This window comes from Nyctereutes procyonoides, unplaced genomic scaffold (genome assembly GCF_905146905.1).
Source record: "Nyctereutes procyonoides isolate TBG_1078 unplaced genomic scaffold, NYPRO_anot_genome, whole genome shotgun sequence".
NCBI lineage: Eukaryota > Metazoa > Chordata > Mammalia > Carnivora > Canidae > Nyctereutes > Nyctereutes procyonoides.
The window spans coordinates 36,857,739-36,873,684 of NW_026575047.1; the positions used below are offsets into that span (position 1 = coordinate 36,857,739).

Here is a 15,946-nt window from a genome sequence, read left to right on the forward strand (position 1 = left end):
TGCCAGCAGATCTATCCTAAGGATTAGGGCTGGAGGAATTTCTCAAAACAGAAAGGAAAGTTTGAAAGAAATAACCCTGAAACATCAGGAAGGAGGGAAGAAAATATATGGTAATTAGTATAGACTTTGCCTCTTGAATTTTCTAAATTATGTTTGATGACGAAAGCAGAATCACTGATGATTAAGTGATAAGGAGAAAATCGTAATCATTTTCGATTTGGACACTGATGTTTTCCAAATATATACAGAGTAAATATTTAACACAGAGGAAATATTTAACACAATCATATTATAAATGGAGGAGGATAATTGGACATAAAAGGAGATAAATCTACATTTCACCAAGACTGGTAAAATTATGACACTGTAGACTCTGATAAATTATATAGCTAGAATACAATACCTAGAGCAGCCACTGAAAATACTATACAAAGAGATACACTCAAAAACACTATAAAGTTGACCCTTGAACAACACAGGTCTGAACTGAAGGAGTCCACTATATGCAGATTTTTTTTAAGGGTTAACAACAGCCACAAAATGTTTATTCACAACTGTCCACCCCTTGCTCCATGGGACCTAATCAAAGGAGACAGGTGCAGAGGTTGAGCCTGCCGCCCTAACTCAGGGGTGGAGGCAGTCAGCAGCTCCCCTATAGATCCAGAACCAGGCATGGCTGTATGTCACCTAGTATATTGAGGGGGTTATGGGTCTAGGGGGCTCCCTGGCCCTCTCACCACTGGAGTCCTTCACACTCAGGCTCCTGGGCTGCCCCAGGGCAGCCACAAAACTCAGCGCCCCCCACCTCCCTCCAGCTATACCATCTTCCCCAAGCCCATACATCCAGGTGTGCCTGTTGCTGCCATTGGTCACAGGCCAGTGTACACCTCCAGGCAGATGGAGCAGCTGTACTGTATCTCCAGATCTACGTTGCTGCCTGGGGACTACTACTGCTGAGCTGAGACCACCAGGCTGCAAAAGATTAGCATCCTGGGGCCACTGCTACCACCCTGTACCACTCTCCCCCACCTATACACGCTGTTTTCCAACAAATACACATATATACCACAAATGTATTTTCTCTGCCTTATGATTTCCTAGTAACAATTTCTTTCCTCTGGCTTATTTTATTATAAAACAACAGTGTATAGTACATTTAACATACAAAATATGTGTTAATCAATTATGTGATTGGTAAGGCTTTTGGTCAACAGCAACCTGTCAGTAAGTTTTCAGGGAGTCAAACTTATATGTGGATTTTCAACTGTAGGGACACCCCTCATCCCCCTATTGTTCAAGGGTCAACTGTATATTAAATCAAAATGAGTAATGTACAGGAAAGCAGGGAGGAAAACATGAAATAAAACACAGAACAAACAAAAAACAATTAAATGGTATCCTTTAGCCCTAAGGTATAAATAATTACATTAAATGTAAGTGGTCTAAATATCTCAATTAAAAGACTGGCAGACTACATTAAAAAGCATGGCTTAACGGTCTACAAGAAACTTATTTCAAATATTGTAATATAGGCAGATTGAAAGTAAATAGATGAAAAAATATTTGTATCATGCAAACATTTAACAAAAGAAAACAGAATTGGCTATATTAATATCAGATGAAGGAGACTTCAGGGCAAAGAATATAACCAGAGACAGAGAGTGGCATTCTACAATAACAATGGATTTAAAAGTGTAAATTGGAGGGGGGGGGCACCTGGGTGGCTCAGTGGTTGAGCCTCTGCCTTTGGCTCAGGTCATGATCCCAGGGTCCTAGGATCAAGTCCTGCATCAGGCTCCCCTTGGGGAGTCTGCTTCTCCCTCTGTGTATGTCTCAGTCTCTCATGAATAAATACATAAAATCTTTAAATACATAAATGGGTAAATCCACCAAGTAGACACAGCAACCCTAAATGTGTATGATCAAACAGTGGGCCTGCAAATTATACAAAGCAAAAACTGATAGCAGTGAAAGAGGAAATAGACAAATGTATAGTTCCAAATATGAAGTCTTCTCCCAACAATTAACAGTACTTGAGAGAAAAATCAATAATGATATAAAATAATTCCACACTATTAATGTAATCGATATTTATAGAACATTCCACCCAACAACAGATACATGTTATTTTCAAGTACTCACAGAACACATATCAAGATAGACCATATTCTGAGCCAGAAAATAAACCTCAACAAATTTTTTAAAATTGAAATCATGCGGAGTGTGTTCTCTAATGACAATGGAATCAAAATCAATAACAGGAACATAACAGGAAAAATGCCAAGCACTTAGAGACCAAAATGCACAATTCTAAATAATCAATAGATCGAAGGGAAAAACTCAAGGGAAATTAAAAAGTACACTGAACTGAATGAAAATTAAAATACAACATATCAAAATTTGTGAGACAGAACTAACACAGTGCTAAGAGGAAAATATGTAGTACCAATGCATACATTAGGATAGAGGAAAAACCTCAGTATCAATGATCTGATTTCCCTCAAGAACATAGAAAAATAAAATAAATAACAAAATAAACCAAAGCAAACAGAAGAAGGAAATAAGGAGCAAAAGTCCATGAAATTGAAAATAGCAAAACAACAGAGAAAATGAAACAAAAACCTGGTTCTTTGAAAAGATCAATAAAACTGACCAACCTCTAGTAAGGCTGACAAAGTAAGAGAGAGAAGACACTAATTACCAATACCAGGAATGAAAGGGGGGATATTACTATGGACCCTCTGGACAACAAAATTATAATAAAGGAATACTAACTCTCCACACATAAAATTGATAACCTAAATGAGATAGACCAATTCCACAAAAAGTACAAACTAATAAAATTCCCAAATGAGAAACTACTTTTAATGATTTTACTTTTAAGTAAACTCTACATGCAACATGGGACTTGAACGCACAACCCCAAGCACCGGTCAAATGAGAAACTTTTAATAACATATTGTTTCACTAAAAAAATCCTACTAAATGTCTAAAAAACAATTAGGACCAATTGTATACAATCTCCTACAGAAAACAGAATAAGAGAGAACACCTCCCAATTCATTTCATTAAGGCAGTATTATCTAACACCAAAGCTACACGGGTAGGGTTGCTTAGCTGGTTCAGTTAGTAGAGCATGCAATCCTTGACCTTAGGGTCATAAGTTCAAGCCCCATGTGGGCAGAGGTTAGTTAAATAAATAAATAAATAAATAAATCCCTACAAAGTACCAAAAAATACCAATATTCCTCAGACACAAAAATATCCATGAAAAATACAGACACAAAAAAATCCATGAAAAATATTAGCAAATAAATTCTTCTATTCCTATAAATTTATTCTATATATTTAAAAAGAAATATACACAATGACCAGGTGCATTTTAATCCAAGGAGCAAAGTTGGTTCAATTTTCAAAAATCAATTAATGGAGTCCATCATATTAATAAACTAATGAAAAATTACATGATCAAATCAACTGATACAGAAAAGCATTTGACAAAATTCAACACCCATTCATGATAAAAGAAAATACTCAGAGAAGTAGAAATAGAAAGGAACTTCCCCAATGTGATAAAGAACATCTGCAAAAACCCTACATCTAACACTGCACTTGACAGTGAAAGACTAAATGGTTTCCCCTAAGTTGGGGAACAAGGTAAGGATTCCATTTGCACCACATTTATTCAAATAATGCTGAAGATTCCAGTTAGTGTAATAAAACAAAAAAGGAAATAAAAGGTATATAGATTGGAAAGGAAGATATACTACTGTAAATTTACAAGAGTAAATCACATGGAGGGTATGTCCACTGTCTAGAAGACTCAACAAGGAAAAATGTCAGTGCTCCCCAAACTGATACACAGATGTACTGCAACTGCTATCAAAGTTTCAGAAACGTGTTTTTGTAGATGTAGAAAAGATTATTCTAAAATTGAGACAAAGACACTAGAATAGCTTAAAACAATTTTGAAAAAGACTAGTGTGGAAAGAATCAATCTACCTGGTTTCAAGACTCACCATGTAGCTACAGTGATCAAGATGGGATTATGTTGGCAAAGGAATGGACAAATACACATAGATTAATGGGAGAAAAAGAGAGAAGACATGAATATGCTCACACGACTATGCCTAAGTGATTTTAACAAAGGTACAAAAGCAATTCAGTGGGTTTTCAACAAGTGTTGAATCTGGGTATCTGGTATCCATGGTGGATATCTATGGGCAAAAAAAAAAAAAATGATCTCTGGTCCAAGTCTCATGCCTTATTTTAAAAATTAACTCAAAATGGATTGCAGATTTAGGGATCCCTGGGTGGCGCAGCGGTTTGGCGCCTGCCTTTGGCCCAGGGCGCGATCCTGGAGACCCGGGATCGAATCCCACGTCGGGCTCCCGGTGCATGGAGCCTGCTTCTCCCTCTGCCTGTGTCTCTGCCTCTCTCTCTCTCTCTCTGTGTGTGACTATCATAAATAAATAAAAATTTTTAAAAAAAATGGATTGCAGATTTAAATGTAAAACCTAAAACTAGAAAACTTTTTAGAAAAAAGCAGAAAAAATCCTCAGGATCCAGGGCTAGGCAGAGTTCTTAGATAACAAAATCATGATCCAAAAAGAAGAAAATTCTCATATAGGACTTCATCAAAATTGAAAACTTCTGCTCTGCAAAAGACTAGGTTAAGAGGATAAAAAGACAAGCTACAGACTAGAAGAAAACACTTGGAAACCACACGTCCAACAAAAGACTAGTATCGAGAAAATACAAAGAATGCACAATTTTAAAAACTGTATTAAAAATGAGCTAAAGATATGAACAGACATTTCACGGAAGAGGAGATACAGAAAGCCAGTAAGCTAAGCACATGAAAAGTTGTTAGCAGTTAGAGAAATACAAATTAAAACCACAAGGAAATTAAAAATAAATAAAATAGTAACAGTAAATACTGAGGAGGATGAGAAAGGATTGGAACCCTCACACATTTCTGAGAGGAATGTACAATGGTAAAGCCACTCTGGAAAACTGAGACAGTTTCTTAAAATACTAACCATTTAACTACCATTAGATCCAACAATTATACTCCTGGGCATTTATCCTAGAAAAATGCAAACAGGTTCACATTAAAACCTGTACATCAGGGCACTTGGGTGGCTCCAGCGTCTCCCTTTGGCTCAGGTCATGATCCCTGGGGCCTAGGATCGAGTCCCGCATCACGTTCCCCGCAGGGAGCCTGCTTCTCCCCCTGCCTGTGCCTCTGCCTCTCTCTGTGTCTCTCATGAATAAAATCAGTCAGTCAATCAATCAATCCTGTACATATATATTTACAGTAGCTACATTCGTAATAGTCCCAACCTGGAAACAATCCCCATGTCCCTCAACAGGTAAGTGCTTAAACTGTGGGATGTCCACCCCATGGAATACTGCTGATACACACCATGACCTAGATGAATCTCTATAGTATCAAATAGAAATAAAAACCAATCCCAAAAGGTTATAGACCATATGGTTCCACTTATTCAACACTTTCAAAATGAAAAAATTAAAAAGAAGCAAACAAATTAATGGTTGTCAGGGGTTAAGAGGGAGAGGGGGGAGGAGGGAAGTAGGTGTGGCCATCACCTTCCGCAGCTGATGGATGCCTACTGTAAAATGACTGTATCAGTGGTATCTTGGTTGCCATCACGTACTACAGTTTTGCAAAATGTTACCACTGGGGGAAACAAACCATGTAAAGGGTACAGGGATCTGTATTATTTCTCAAAATTGCTGGTGAATCCAAAACTACCTCAATACAAAATTTAACTTAAAAATACATGGGGTCATAAAGGAAACCAACAATACTGAATACACTTGTCAAAATATCAAGATATTTGTGACGTGGTTTTCAAAACACCTGGGTAATGTGATAGTGAAGGCGTATGTCTATTTGAATTGGGTGGTCAGGGAAAACTTCTCTGATGAGGCACTCTGAAAATTCTGTGCTGCACTCTAAAAGACAAGGAGGAGACACCCCGCAAAGATCAAGAGGAAAGGCATGGCAGGTTGAGGGAACAGCTACCACAAAAGCCCCAAGACAAGAAGACCTTAGCCCAGTAAGGGAACGAGAGGTCAGTGCATCTGATCACCAGCAGGAGGGGGAGGAGAAGGCCCAGTGATGTGTGGTTTCCCATGCCAGGGGAGGAGGAAGTCTGGTTTGTATTCTAAATGCAACTGGAAGCCACTGAAGAATTCAAGACTTGCAAGCAGAAGAATGATATGGTTTGAGGCACATTTTAAAAAGAGCATAGTGAGCACTGTAAGTGGATGGTAGCACTCGGAATAAAGGTCTGGGAACTGGGCAGGAGGCTGCTGCAACCGTCCAGGCAAGGGGAGCCCATGGCCAGGACCAGGAGGAGCATGGCAGCAGAGATAAGAGAAAGATGAACACATTTGCAGTATTTTGAAAACAGAACCAGGAAGAAGGGCTCTCTGATGAACTTCCTTTCCAATGAGGGAGAGAAAAAATATCAAAGATGAATCCTGGTTTTTATTTTGTTTTCATTGAGCAGCTGAGCACATAGTCAGTGTGATTTACAGAGACAAAGAGCACCAGCAGAAGAACATGTTGGGGTGGAGAAAATGAAGAGTTCAAGTTTGGAAATCTTAAGTTTGAGAGCCTTTTAAATATCCAAGGGGAGAGGTGCCTTTTGAGTTTGCAGGAGTCTGTATTCAGAAGGAACACCTGGACTAGAAATACAATTTACAGAGCACCTAGGTGGCTCAGTGGTTGAGCTTCTGCCTTTGGATTAGATTGTGACCTGGGGTCTTGGGATCAACTTCCACATCAGGCTCCCCACAGGAGCCTGCTTCGCCCTCTGCCTATGTCTCTACGTCTTTCTGTGTCTCTCATGAATAAATAAATAAATCTTAAAAAAAATAAATAAATACAATTTACAAAGTAATCAAAGTACAGATTGTCTATACATCAGTGAGGCTGGATGAGACACCTTGGTGGGGGCAGAGGCTGAGAAAAGGGGAGGTACCCAAGCCAGAGCCTTGGGGCACTCCAGGATGTCCTTGGGAAGCGATGGGGACCAGGGTGGTCAGAAGGAGCAATAAAGGAGACCAAGAATGTGAGGCCAGGGGAAAACCCAGTGAGTATAGGAGTTGTGGGCAGAGTACAGTCCACAGGGTCACAGGCTGCTGAGAGTCAGGTGGGGAAGCGACCCCAGGGTGTGGCAGCTGGGGGGCGGAGGTTCACTTGAGACCTAGGCCTCAGGGTGCTGGTGAAGACAGCTGGCAGGAACCAGCTGAGAAAGAGATGAGAAAGTAGAGATGCGGCAATAGACAATGTCTTCAATACACTTTGCTGGGAAGGAGAGAGAGAAAATAGGATGGGGTGAAGCAGGATCTCAGACCAAGGAAGGACTTTTCCATATGGGAAAGAGAGGGATGGGGTGTGAAGCCCAACTGGGAGGCAGCCAGGTGTGCAGTGTCCTTGTTTGTCCTTCCAGGACAAACAGAGAAGCACCCACGCATTAACTGGCAGATCCTTCTCAGCTGTGGAATCGTGGAAGAAACGACCGGGATGTGGGTGAGAAATACGACTTAGCCATCAGGCTCAGGAGGGAGTACCCAAGGCATGAGGCCTGGAGAAGCAGTAGCTTCTGCCACTGATGGATGCTCTGAGCAGGCAAAGCAAGCCCTTAGAGGCATCAGTGTTTGAGAAAGATTTATCCAGTGCCGGAGGAAAGTCACCACCATCCAATGGATTAGAAAGAGAGCCAGAAAGAACAACCCCAGGCTCACAGAGGTCACTGCCATCAGTGCTGTGGTGACAACATGTGGACATGACCCTGCGAACTGCAAAGCAAGAGAAAAGGCATTTCATGGAACCCCAACAGTTAGCAATGCAACAGTCCCTTCCTGATCCCATCCCCAGCTGCCCCCAGACCCTTCCCCCAACTCAACACCTTCCCAGATTTCCTCCAAAATGCAAAATCCAACTACCCACATTTTGCTGGTATAGAACCTCCAGAAATATGTTCACCTATTATTTAACCAAATATGGTAGTATATCAGTCCTATTGACTGGCAGTTTAATTTCCTAGGTGAAAGAATGCTCCCCCAAATACACATGATCTCCCCCCCACACTTAACTTTGAGTAACATCATTTACATTCAATTTGTTACTAAAGCTAAAAAATTAATCTGAAAAAAATAGCCAAAAAAAAAAAATCCCTGCTTTCAAACGCCTTTTAAAATCAAATTCCAAGTGAGTGGCACCCTGTTACATTTACTTTAGGGGATAAAAAAAGTCATCAGACTTAAGAAATGTTTTGATTATGTATTTTTTATGCGTTTTATGTATTTATGTATGGATTTATGGATTTTATCTATTTATTCATGAGAGACACAGAGAGAGAGAGACAGAGACACAGGCAGAGAGAGAAACAGGCTCCACGCAGGGAGCCCCATGCGGGACTCGATCCCAAGACCTCGAGATCACGACCGGGGCCAAAGGCAGAACACTCAACCACTGAGCCACCCAGGCACCCCATGTTTGGATTATACTGTTTAAAGATAATAATCAGTTTGGCTTGGACATCTATTCTAGCACACTGACTTAAATTTTATAAAAAAAATACAAAGATTTATAGATGAATTTATGAAGCAATCTACGTGGCAAGAAGCAAGACTGTTTAAGCATCATGTATTTTCTGACGCATCTAAGAGAAAAAAATAAATCATTATGGATTTTGTAAAGTGCAGTTTTATCTTTCTCTCTAACAAGACAGTGAAACAAGAGACATTCAGTGCCTCCCTAGGGATTCTCATAATTTACAGAGACTATCCTTCTCTGAAGTGTTTACCCATAAATGGCCAGCATGTGCAGTGGGTTGTCACAGGAAAAATGTCTAGGCCTCTTATGACTGCTCATCATTTCTCTGGTTAATGCATTAAAAGAGAAGGGTGGGGAGTTACCCCCCACAAAAAAAAGCTGTGTTAGATTCCCACATTCCCTATTGTTGCTGGGTCACAGGACAAAGGTTAAAGAGCACTACTACATAAGGCAAAAAGAAATAAATTTAACATGAAGCCTCCAAGGGTCACCACCATCCAGGGTTATCGCCATATGGTTAATTTGGAGACAGAAGAAGAAAAAGAGGAAATATGAACACTTCCCTAGACTTCTCAGGGCTGAGGAACACATATCCTGGAAGTTCAGAGAGAAAGAATATGGCTATTCGCACAGCGTCCAGGTCAGAGGAAGTCCAGGTGCGGCCTGAACATCCCGTACCAATAGTGACCATTGTCAAGAAAACCACTATGAATTATGCATTATTAAGCATAATTAATGCAAATCAAAGAGTGGTAACAGTAATGTAATTACTCTACTTTACATTTTTATTAATCAACTACCACGTTTGATAAGAAACCACAAGGCCATCTTGAACCCCTTTGTATTTATCTCTAATAATTCAAGCTCTATCCCTTCCAGTAGGAGGGTAAACTTAAAAATCCTTTCAAGAGGAAAAAAAAAAAAGTAGTTATGAACAAGGGACACTTAGGTTCTAAGTTCCAATGCTGAAGAAGAGAATTAAATACATTTTGTGATCAACTCCACTAGTGCTCTTGTCATTTTACTTTATTTCTCCCTGTTTTCTATTGATCTCCATATGCTGCAAAATGAGGCATAATCTCTGGGATTTACAGTTTTTTGTTCTCTGTACAGTAAGGGGATTTGTTTCCCACCCCCTGAGAGATGAGTGAGGTACCAAGAAAGAGGAGGTTATGAGTTATTTTACCTTGTCTATTGTGGAGAAAAATCATCTTTGGTCACCATGGTCCTATAGTTCCCTTATTTGTAAAAGATCCACTTTATCCTCTTTCTCTGAAATACTCTAAGTAAATTAAGAATTTCAGAATTGGGGGGCACCTGGGCGGCTCAATGGTTGAGTATCTGGCTTTGGTTCAGGTTGTGATCCCAGGGTCCTGGGATCAAGTCTCACATCTGGCTCCTCACAGGGAGCCTGCTTCTCCCTCTGCCTACGTCTCTGCCTTTCTCTGTGTGTCTCTCATGAATAAATAAAAATCTTTTCTAAAAAATTTTTTAAAGGAATTTCAAAACTTGGAGGTACATACTATGATATAATCCACACAACATACAATTCACCCATAAAGGTGAATTCCATGGTTTTCGGAATATTCACAGAGTTGTGCAAGCATTACTACAATCAGTTTTAAAACAGAAACATAGCTTCCAAATCCTCTAATCCAAGATATAGACAAAACTAAGGTTTAGAGGGGGTAAGTCAGGTTCCCAAGGTCACAGACCTGGTCAGTGGCACAACCAGGCCTGGATCCCTGGGAATTATCGAGCCGCTGACATCATCTGGGACTCCCTCTCCCCTGCCCTGGAAAGTTCTATGTGAATTAAAACCTCCTGTTAAAATGTTGTCTGAGAAGAACGTCTGGCATTTTTTACTGTCATGCTCCCTTTTATATTAAACCCAGTCTAACTTCTCCACCAAATCTGTCCCATGGCCAGATTTCTTAGACAGACTTCTAGAACAGATAAAAAACTTATCTACTAGATACTTTGACGGGAAAAAACGTGGTTTGTAAACTGCAGAGAGAATCTGTGATTCCTTCTTTTCCAATAAATGCACAAAAGATTTCAGTTCATGCAACAAATGTCTAAATTAAACCTACTCTCGCTTTCTTTTTTTAATGGACTGATTACAGGCGGTTAAACTAAAGGACCTCATCACTAGTGTGACACTTCTCCGATGCCAATACCTTCCTAAGATCTCAACCATTCATGCTGGCTAGTGGTCAGAAACTAACATGAATCACCCTAGAGCTTTTATCTCCATCAGCTCTGAGATGTGCTCCTATGAAGTCCTTACCAAATAAATGAAAATCTTCAAAACAGGTCAGTTCCTTGCCAGGAAGGAAGGCCCTCCTAGTTCCTCCTAAGGAAGGCCATGTAACAAGCACAGCCAGCAATTACTCTGGCACTGCCCTAACCACAGTAGCACCCAGCCTCCTGGCCGCCCAAGCCGAGAGCATGCTCTAGTTCTGAGCTCACAGGAGCACTGCTCCTGCCTTTAAATGCGCCCCCCCCACCCCATTTCCATGACACTCCTCTCTCCTGCATCTATCAGTTCTTTCCTTCCTGTGCTCCTCCACCCCAAAAGTTTCCTTTATTCAATAAATATTTATAGAGTGGACACTGCTTATCAAGTACTGGGCTGAACACTGTCCCTAAATGTGGCTGCTCCCTAGAGTCTGTATTTAGCTCCTTGTGCATTTTCTGACTTTCTTGCACTTACATTTTTTAATGTCCACTTAGGGCTTAAATCCCAAAAAGTCTGTAGTTCCAGTCTTGGCCTCAATCCCTGAGCCCCAGATCTGGGCATGCACCTGCCCCAAGGCCAGTGATAACTGAATGGCCCCAGACCATTCAAAGGGCCCAAGGCCAGCGAGGAGTACGCCCAGCTGGCCCCTCCTCCAGGACTCCTCATCACCCTGAATAGCACCACTGTCCGCCCAGTGTCCCCAATCAGAATCTGGGCATCACCCAGTTTCTTCACGGAAGGGGTGTGAGTGGGGGAACAGTGGTGCCCTCAGCCTGAAACTGAGGCTAGAAGAAGAGAATCCTCTAATTTCAGCTGCTTACCAATCTGTGGGAGAAGCAGGATAAGATCTCATTAATGCGGATTCTGAATGAAATCTGTCCACCTTGGTGCTAGCCAAATGGGGGGGGGGGGCTGGGGCGGAGGACGAGACAGAGCAACAGATCCCGGGCTGCAGGTGTGGGACAGGTTCTACAATGCGAGCTATGCCATGGCCGGAAGAGACTGCAATCTTGGAATACAAATTTGCTTGTCAACACACACACTCACGCACACACAGCAATTTCATGCCTCCCTTCCTGTTTTTCTGTTTTCCCGGTTTCCCCCACTCGGAACGCCCTTCCCCCTTCCCTGCCACCTCCCCCACCTCCCCCACCACCACCACCACCACCACCACCACCACCACCACCACCACCATCCCTGCTCCTACTTAATTCCCAAACGCTGCGTCTCCTCCTCCGGGAAGCTTTCCCGGACGCCCCCATCGGGCTGTCTGCCGCGCTCCGCGCGTGGAGGTGCGTCTACCACTGTTTGTTTACGTGTCTGCCGGCGTCTGCGAGCCAGACCGCGGCCCCCCGGGAGCGGGAGCCCGGCCGGCGGCGCCAGGACGGCGCGCAGGCGAGGCACCGCCACGGGGAGCCCCGGCCGCGGGCGCGGCGCGGTCCGGCGCGGTGCCCCTCCAGGCGCGCGCGGGCCCGACCTCCGGACCCGCCGCGAGGCCGCAGGATGCGCCCCGGGGGGCTCCCGGGCGCAGGTCGGGGGCGGCGCCGAGCGCAGCGCGCAGGCCTCCGCACGCCCCTCTCCCGCGCGAGCCCCCGCGGCCCGCCGCCGCCCCCGCCCCCGGCCCTCGGGCGCCCGCCGAGTGACAGCGCTCGGGGCAGAGCGCGGCCCGGGGCTGCGGGGCCTCCCCGGCACCTCTGCGTCCCGGGAGGGGCCCCTCGGGTCGCCAGAGGCCTCGAGCCTCGGGGGACCGCGGCCCCCCGGTCGCCCCCCCCCCCCGGCCTCCCCGGTGCCCCCCTACCTGGCTGGCTTTGTGGAACTGCTTCTTCAGCCCCGCCACCGACATCGCGACTGCGCCGGCCCGCGCTGGGGGTCTCCGGGCTCCGCCGGGCCGCGCGGCCGCGACGCGCTGGAGGAGCGGGCGCCTGGCGGGTCCCCGCGCGGCTGGGCTCCGCCGGGCCCGCCTCCCACGGCCAGGGCCACGGCCACGGCCACCGCCGCTGTCACACTCGCACACACGCGCGCACGCAGATGGCAACACCGCGTTCCAGAGCCCCTGCGCAGCCCATTGGCCGGGCGGCGGCGGTATGCAAATGAGGCCGCCGGGGCCGCCCACGCCTCATTGTTGCGTGGAGACCCGGGGGCCGGGCGGCGGGGCGGCGGGGCCGGCGTGGGGAGCTCCCGGGTGTGGGTCGGGGCAGACCCACGCAGGGCTGCCTGCGGGCGGGGGGCTGCAGTGGCCACGCGCGGGGAGGGAGGGCGCACCTCTCCTGCTTCTGGGACTCGGTGCGAAACCTGCTCTGGCTCGCTCGCAGCATGCCTCCCCCAGGCGGTTTGGGTGGGGGTCCGTTTTCAGGCAGGGACGCTCCCCAAGTCCGCCTAGAGGTACAGAAACCCGACCGGACGGAGATGGGGGGGTGGGGGGGACCTGCGGGAGGAGGGCGGCGGGGTAGTTTCTCCTCACCCTGTGCGGTGCCCCGGTGCACCGGGTGCACATGACTGTGGCCTTCCAGGAGAACCAGCAGTTAATGGGTAATTTGCTGATGGATACAGTGCTCGCTAAGCGCAGGGGTCTCCAAGGAGCTGTGAACCCCGTGCTCCCCACCCTGGAGGAACCATCACGCGCGGGACCCCGCCCCCTCGGTAATTCCTACCAGTTGCATCGGTTACGGAGTCATTTTGCACACTGAGGCCCATCCCGGGGCCTGGAGCATACTGTGCATCCTTGTGCCAGAGCTGCCCCTCACCAGGTCAGCATCTGCACAGAACCCTGCCTCCAGAGGTCCCGAGACCTGCAGCCCACTCTTAGGCGCGCTTAACACTGGAGAAACAAACATCCTCTTCCTCCAGGCTCCACCTAAGAGAAAGAGGCTCCTCTTCTCTGAGCCCTCAGCAAGACCCATCTGGGATGACCAGGAGCCATGGTTTACCCAACACTTCTGCTTTTACACCTGCTGTTCCCTGGCGTCCACTTTTGGCATCCTGCGTTTCTCCAGGAAAAAGCCCTTTGCCATTAGCTCTTGATTTCCTTATCCCTGACTTCATCCCAGGAAGGATTTGTGGTAACTACACCTTCTTGTGCTTCTTTCCTCCCTTGCCTTTAGAGGCTGTGGACAGGAGTGAGCAGAAGCATTCTTTCTGTGGTGTTGGAGGTGAAGTGAGTGAGGTGAGGAGATAGAGGTGACATCCCAAGGATTAATTAATGTGGTTTAAGGGAGTGCCATGGGCTTGACTGGCCAACAGGTGGCTGACACCAGCCACAGATAACTGGAATGTGTGAGGGTGGGGATCACTGGATCAGAATAGCATAACAAGGTGGCCTGTCCACACAACAGGCTGAATCCCACTCGACCAAAGGCTCCCCTCCAAGGGAACCACTACACTGAAGGAAGCTGGCCACAGGGATTACAGTCAGGGTCCCCTTGTCCAGGGCTGGTCCAGGACTGCCTGAAACATGCTCATCTGCCTTCTTTCTCCATGTCAGAATTGCTTAAATAACACAGATTTGGAGAATTTGCACCTAAACTAATCCAGCTCTGTGCCCTTTGGGAAAAGAGTGATTAAAAAAAAAAAAACTTCTTGGCATTTCTTCCATGGTTGATAATATATTGAAGTTTCCTAATCCAGTTAACTTTGGTAATTTCTCTTATTCAGGCAGGAAGTGGTACATTGTATCTCATTTTTAAACTTAAGAATTTTTCATGCACATTTTTTCCTTTGTAAAGGTATTTGTGGCCTTAACTTTTCAGTGATTAGACTCATGAGAAGGTTTACCAGTTTTATTGGTCTTTTAAAAGGGTTCTTGACTTTATTCATCATGGCCATAGGGTTTTTTTTTTCTATCGTTAATTTCTTTATTATACGTTGTTTCCTTCTGTTTTGCTCAGGAGATTGAAGTTGTTAACAAAAGAAACTGGCCCTGGTTAATGTAAGCTGAAAAAGAATGTATTGGAGAAGGGTATCAGGTGGCCCAGAGATTTGGAGAGCCATAGGGGACCACATGGGGGAGTAAGTAGGAATGGGAATCTCAGTGGTCACATCCGCAGCGTGTCCAGGGGCAGCCCTTTGGCATGTGCTGATTTGGCCTTGAAAGCTGGCTGTGGCTACCAGAATGAAGGCTAACCTATTCCCTGCTTCCTTCAGGCTCATGCTAGATTGAGAGTTCCAGGGGGTCAGCATCTGATTGGCTAAATCTAGATGATATGCCCAGGCTCTAGATGTCTAAGATCCACACCATGGTGGATCTCCCTAATATAGGAAGCAGCTTCAGAGACTAGGCAGCAAAGAAAATTATCTAAGAACAACAGCAACACAAATTCCCACTAACCTTTATTTGGGGACTCCTTAATCTCTTCCATAGAATATGTGGCTTATATGTTTTTATTCTTTTATGTTTTATAATCAACACATATAAAGCTATAAATTTTCTTCTGAGTACGGCTTTGGCTTCACACCTTGTTTTCATTATGTGATACAGTTCTTCTGATTGTTTTCTAAATAAACTTGGGATTGCAGTTTTAATGCCCTGTTTGATCTAAATGTTTTTAATATTTTTTATGTGGTTTGATTTCTTATATTCATTGTATGGGAAATTCTAGACTTGTACTATTGCCAAATAGCAGGCCCTAAGGTTTTTTTCATAGCCTACTATGTTACATTTTATAAATGTACCGTAGTTTTGAAATAACTGTGTTCTGCTTTTATGGGACAGCTTTTCTCTTTATCCACCATGAAAGCACATGTTCCACTGAAAGTCCTAGCTCAGAGTGAGATTTCAAACTCAAGCTAGCTAGAGTCACATTGGCCAGTTCAAGGTTTGCTCTGTATGTCAACACACACCATCCCCCAAGCTCTTCAGTCTGTTTAGGGAGGAACATACAAATGCCTTGGGCCATTTGACAGTTGCCTACATGAGAAGAAATCAGTAGGAGAGCCTTGAGCACACATAAGTGTTATTCTAAACTAAAGAATCTTTGGGCATTTGAGGTCTTCACAGGACAATGACAAGAGGGATGCCATGGTTGTCTTTGGCACTCTGGATAGATGGCCCACGTTCTGGCAGAGGTTTGGGTGTTCTCCTGTTCATTTCTTCGTGGTCCTTGGCTCTCCTG

At 44.8% G+C, this 15,946-nt stretch overlaps 1 protein-coding gene across 4 annotated transcripts in view; it reads right to left on the minus strand.

Annotated features, from left to right (window-relative positions):
- SH3GL3 (SH3 domain containing GRB2 like 3, endophilin A3) overlaps nucleotides 1–12,847 on the minus strand; it is a 137,824-nt gene extending 124,977 nt beyond the window's left edge. The window contains exon 1 of one of the 4 annotated variants that reach the window (XM_055326812.1): nucleotides 12,637–12,847. In XM_055326812.1, the coding sequence (XP_055182787.1) occupies nucleotides 12,637–12,681 (45 nt within the window). In that variant the 5' untranslated portion in view covers nucleotides 12,682–12,847. Of the gene's footprint in view, nucleotides 1–12,045; nucleotides 12,162–12,636 lie in introns of those variants that run through there. The other 3 variants (XM_055326816.1, XM_055326814.1, XM_055326813.1) reach the window with 3 other exon arrangements.
- Between the last annotated feature and the right edge of the window lie 3,099 nt (nucleotides 12,848–15,946).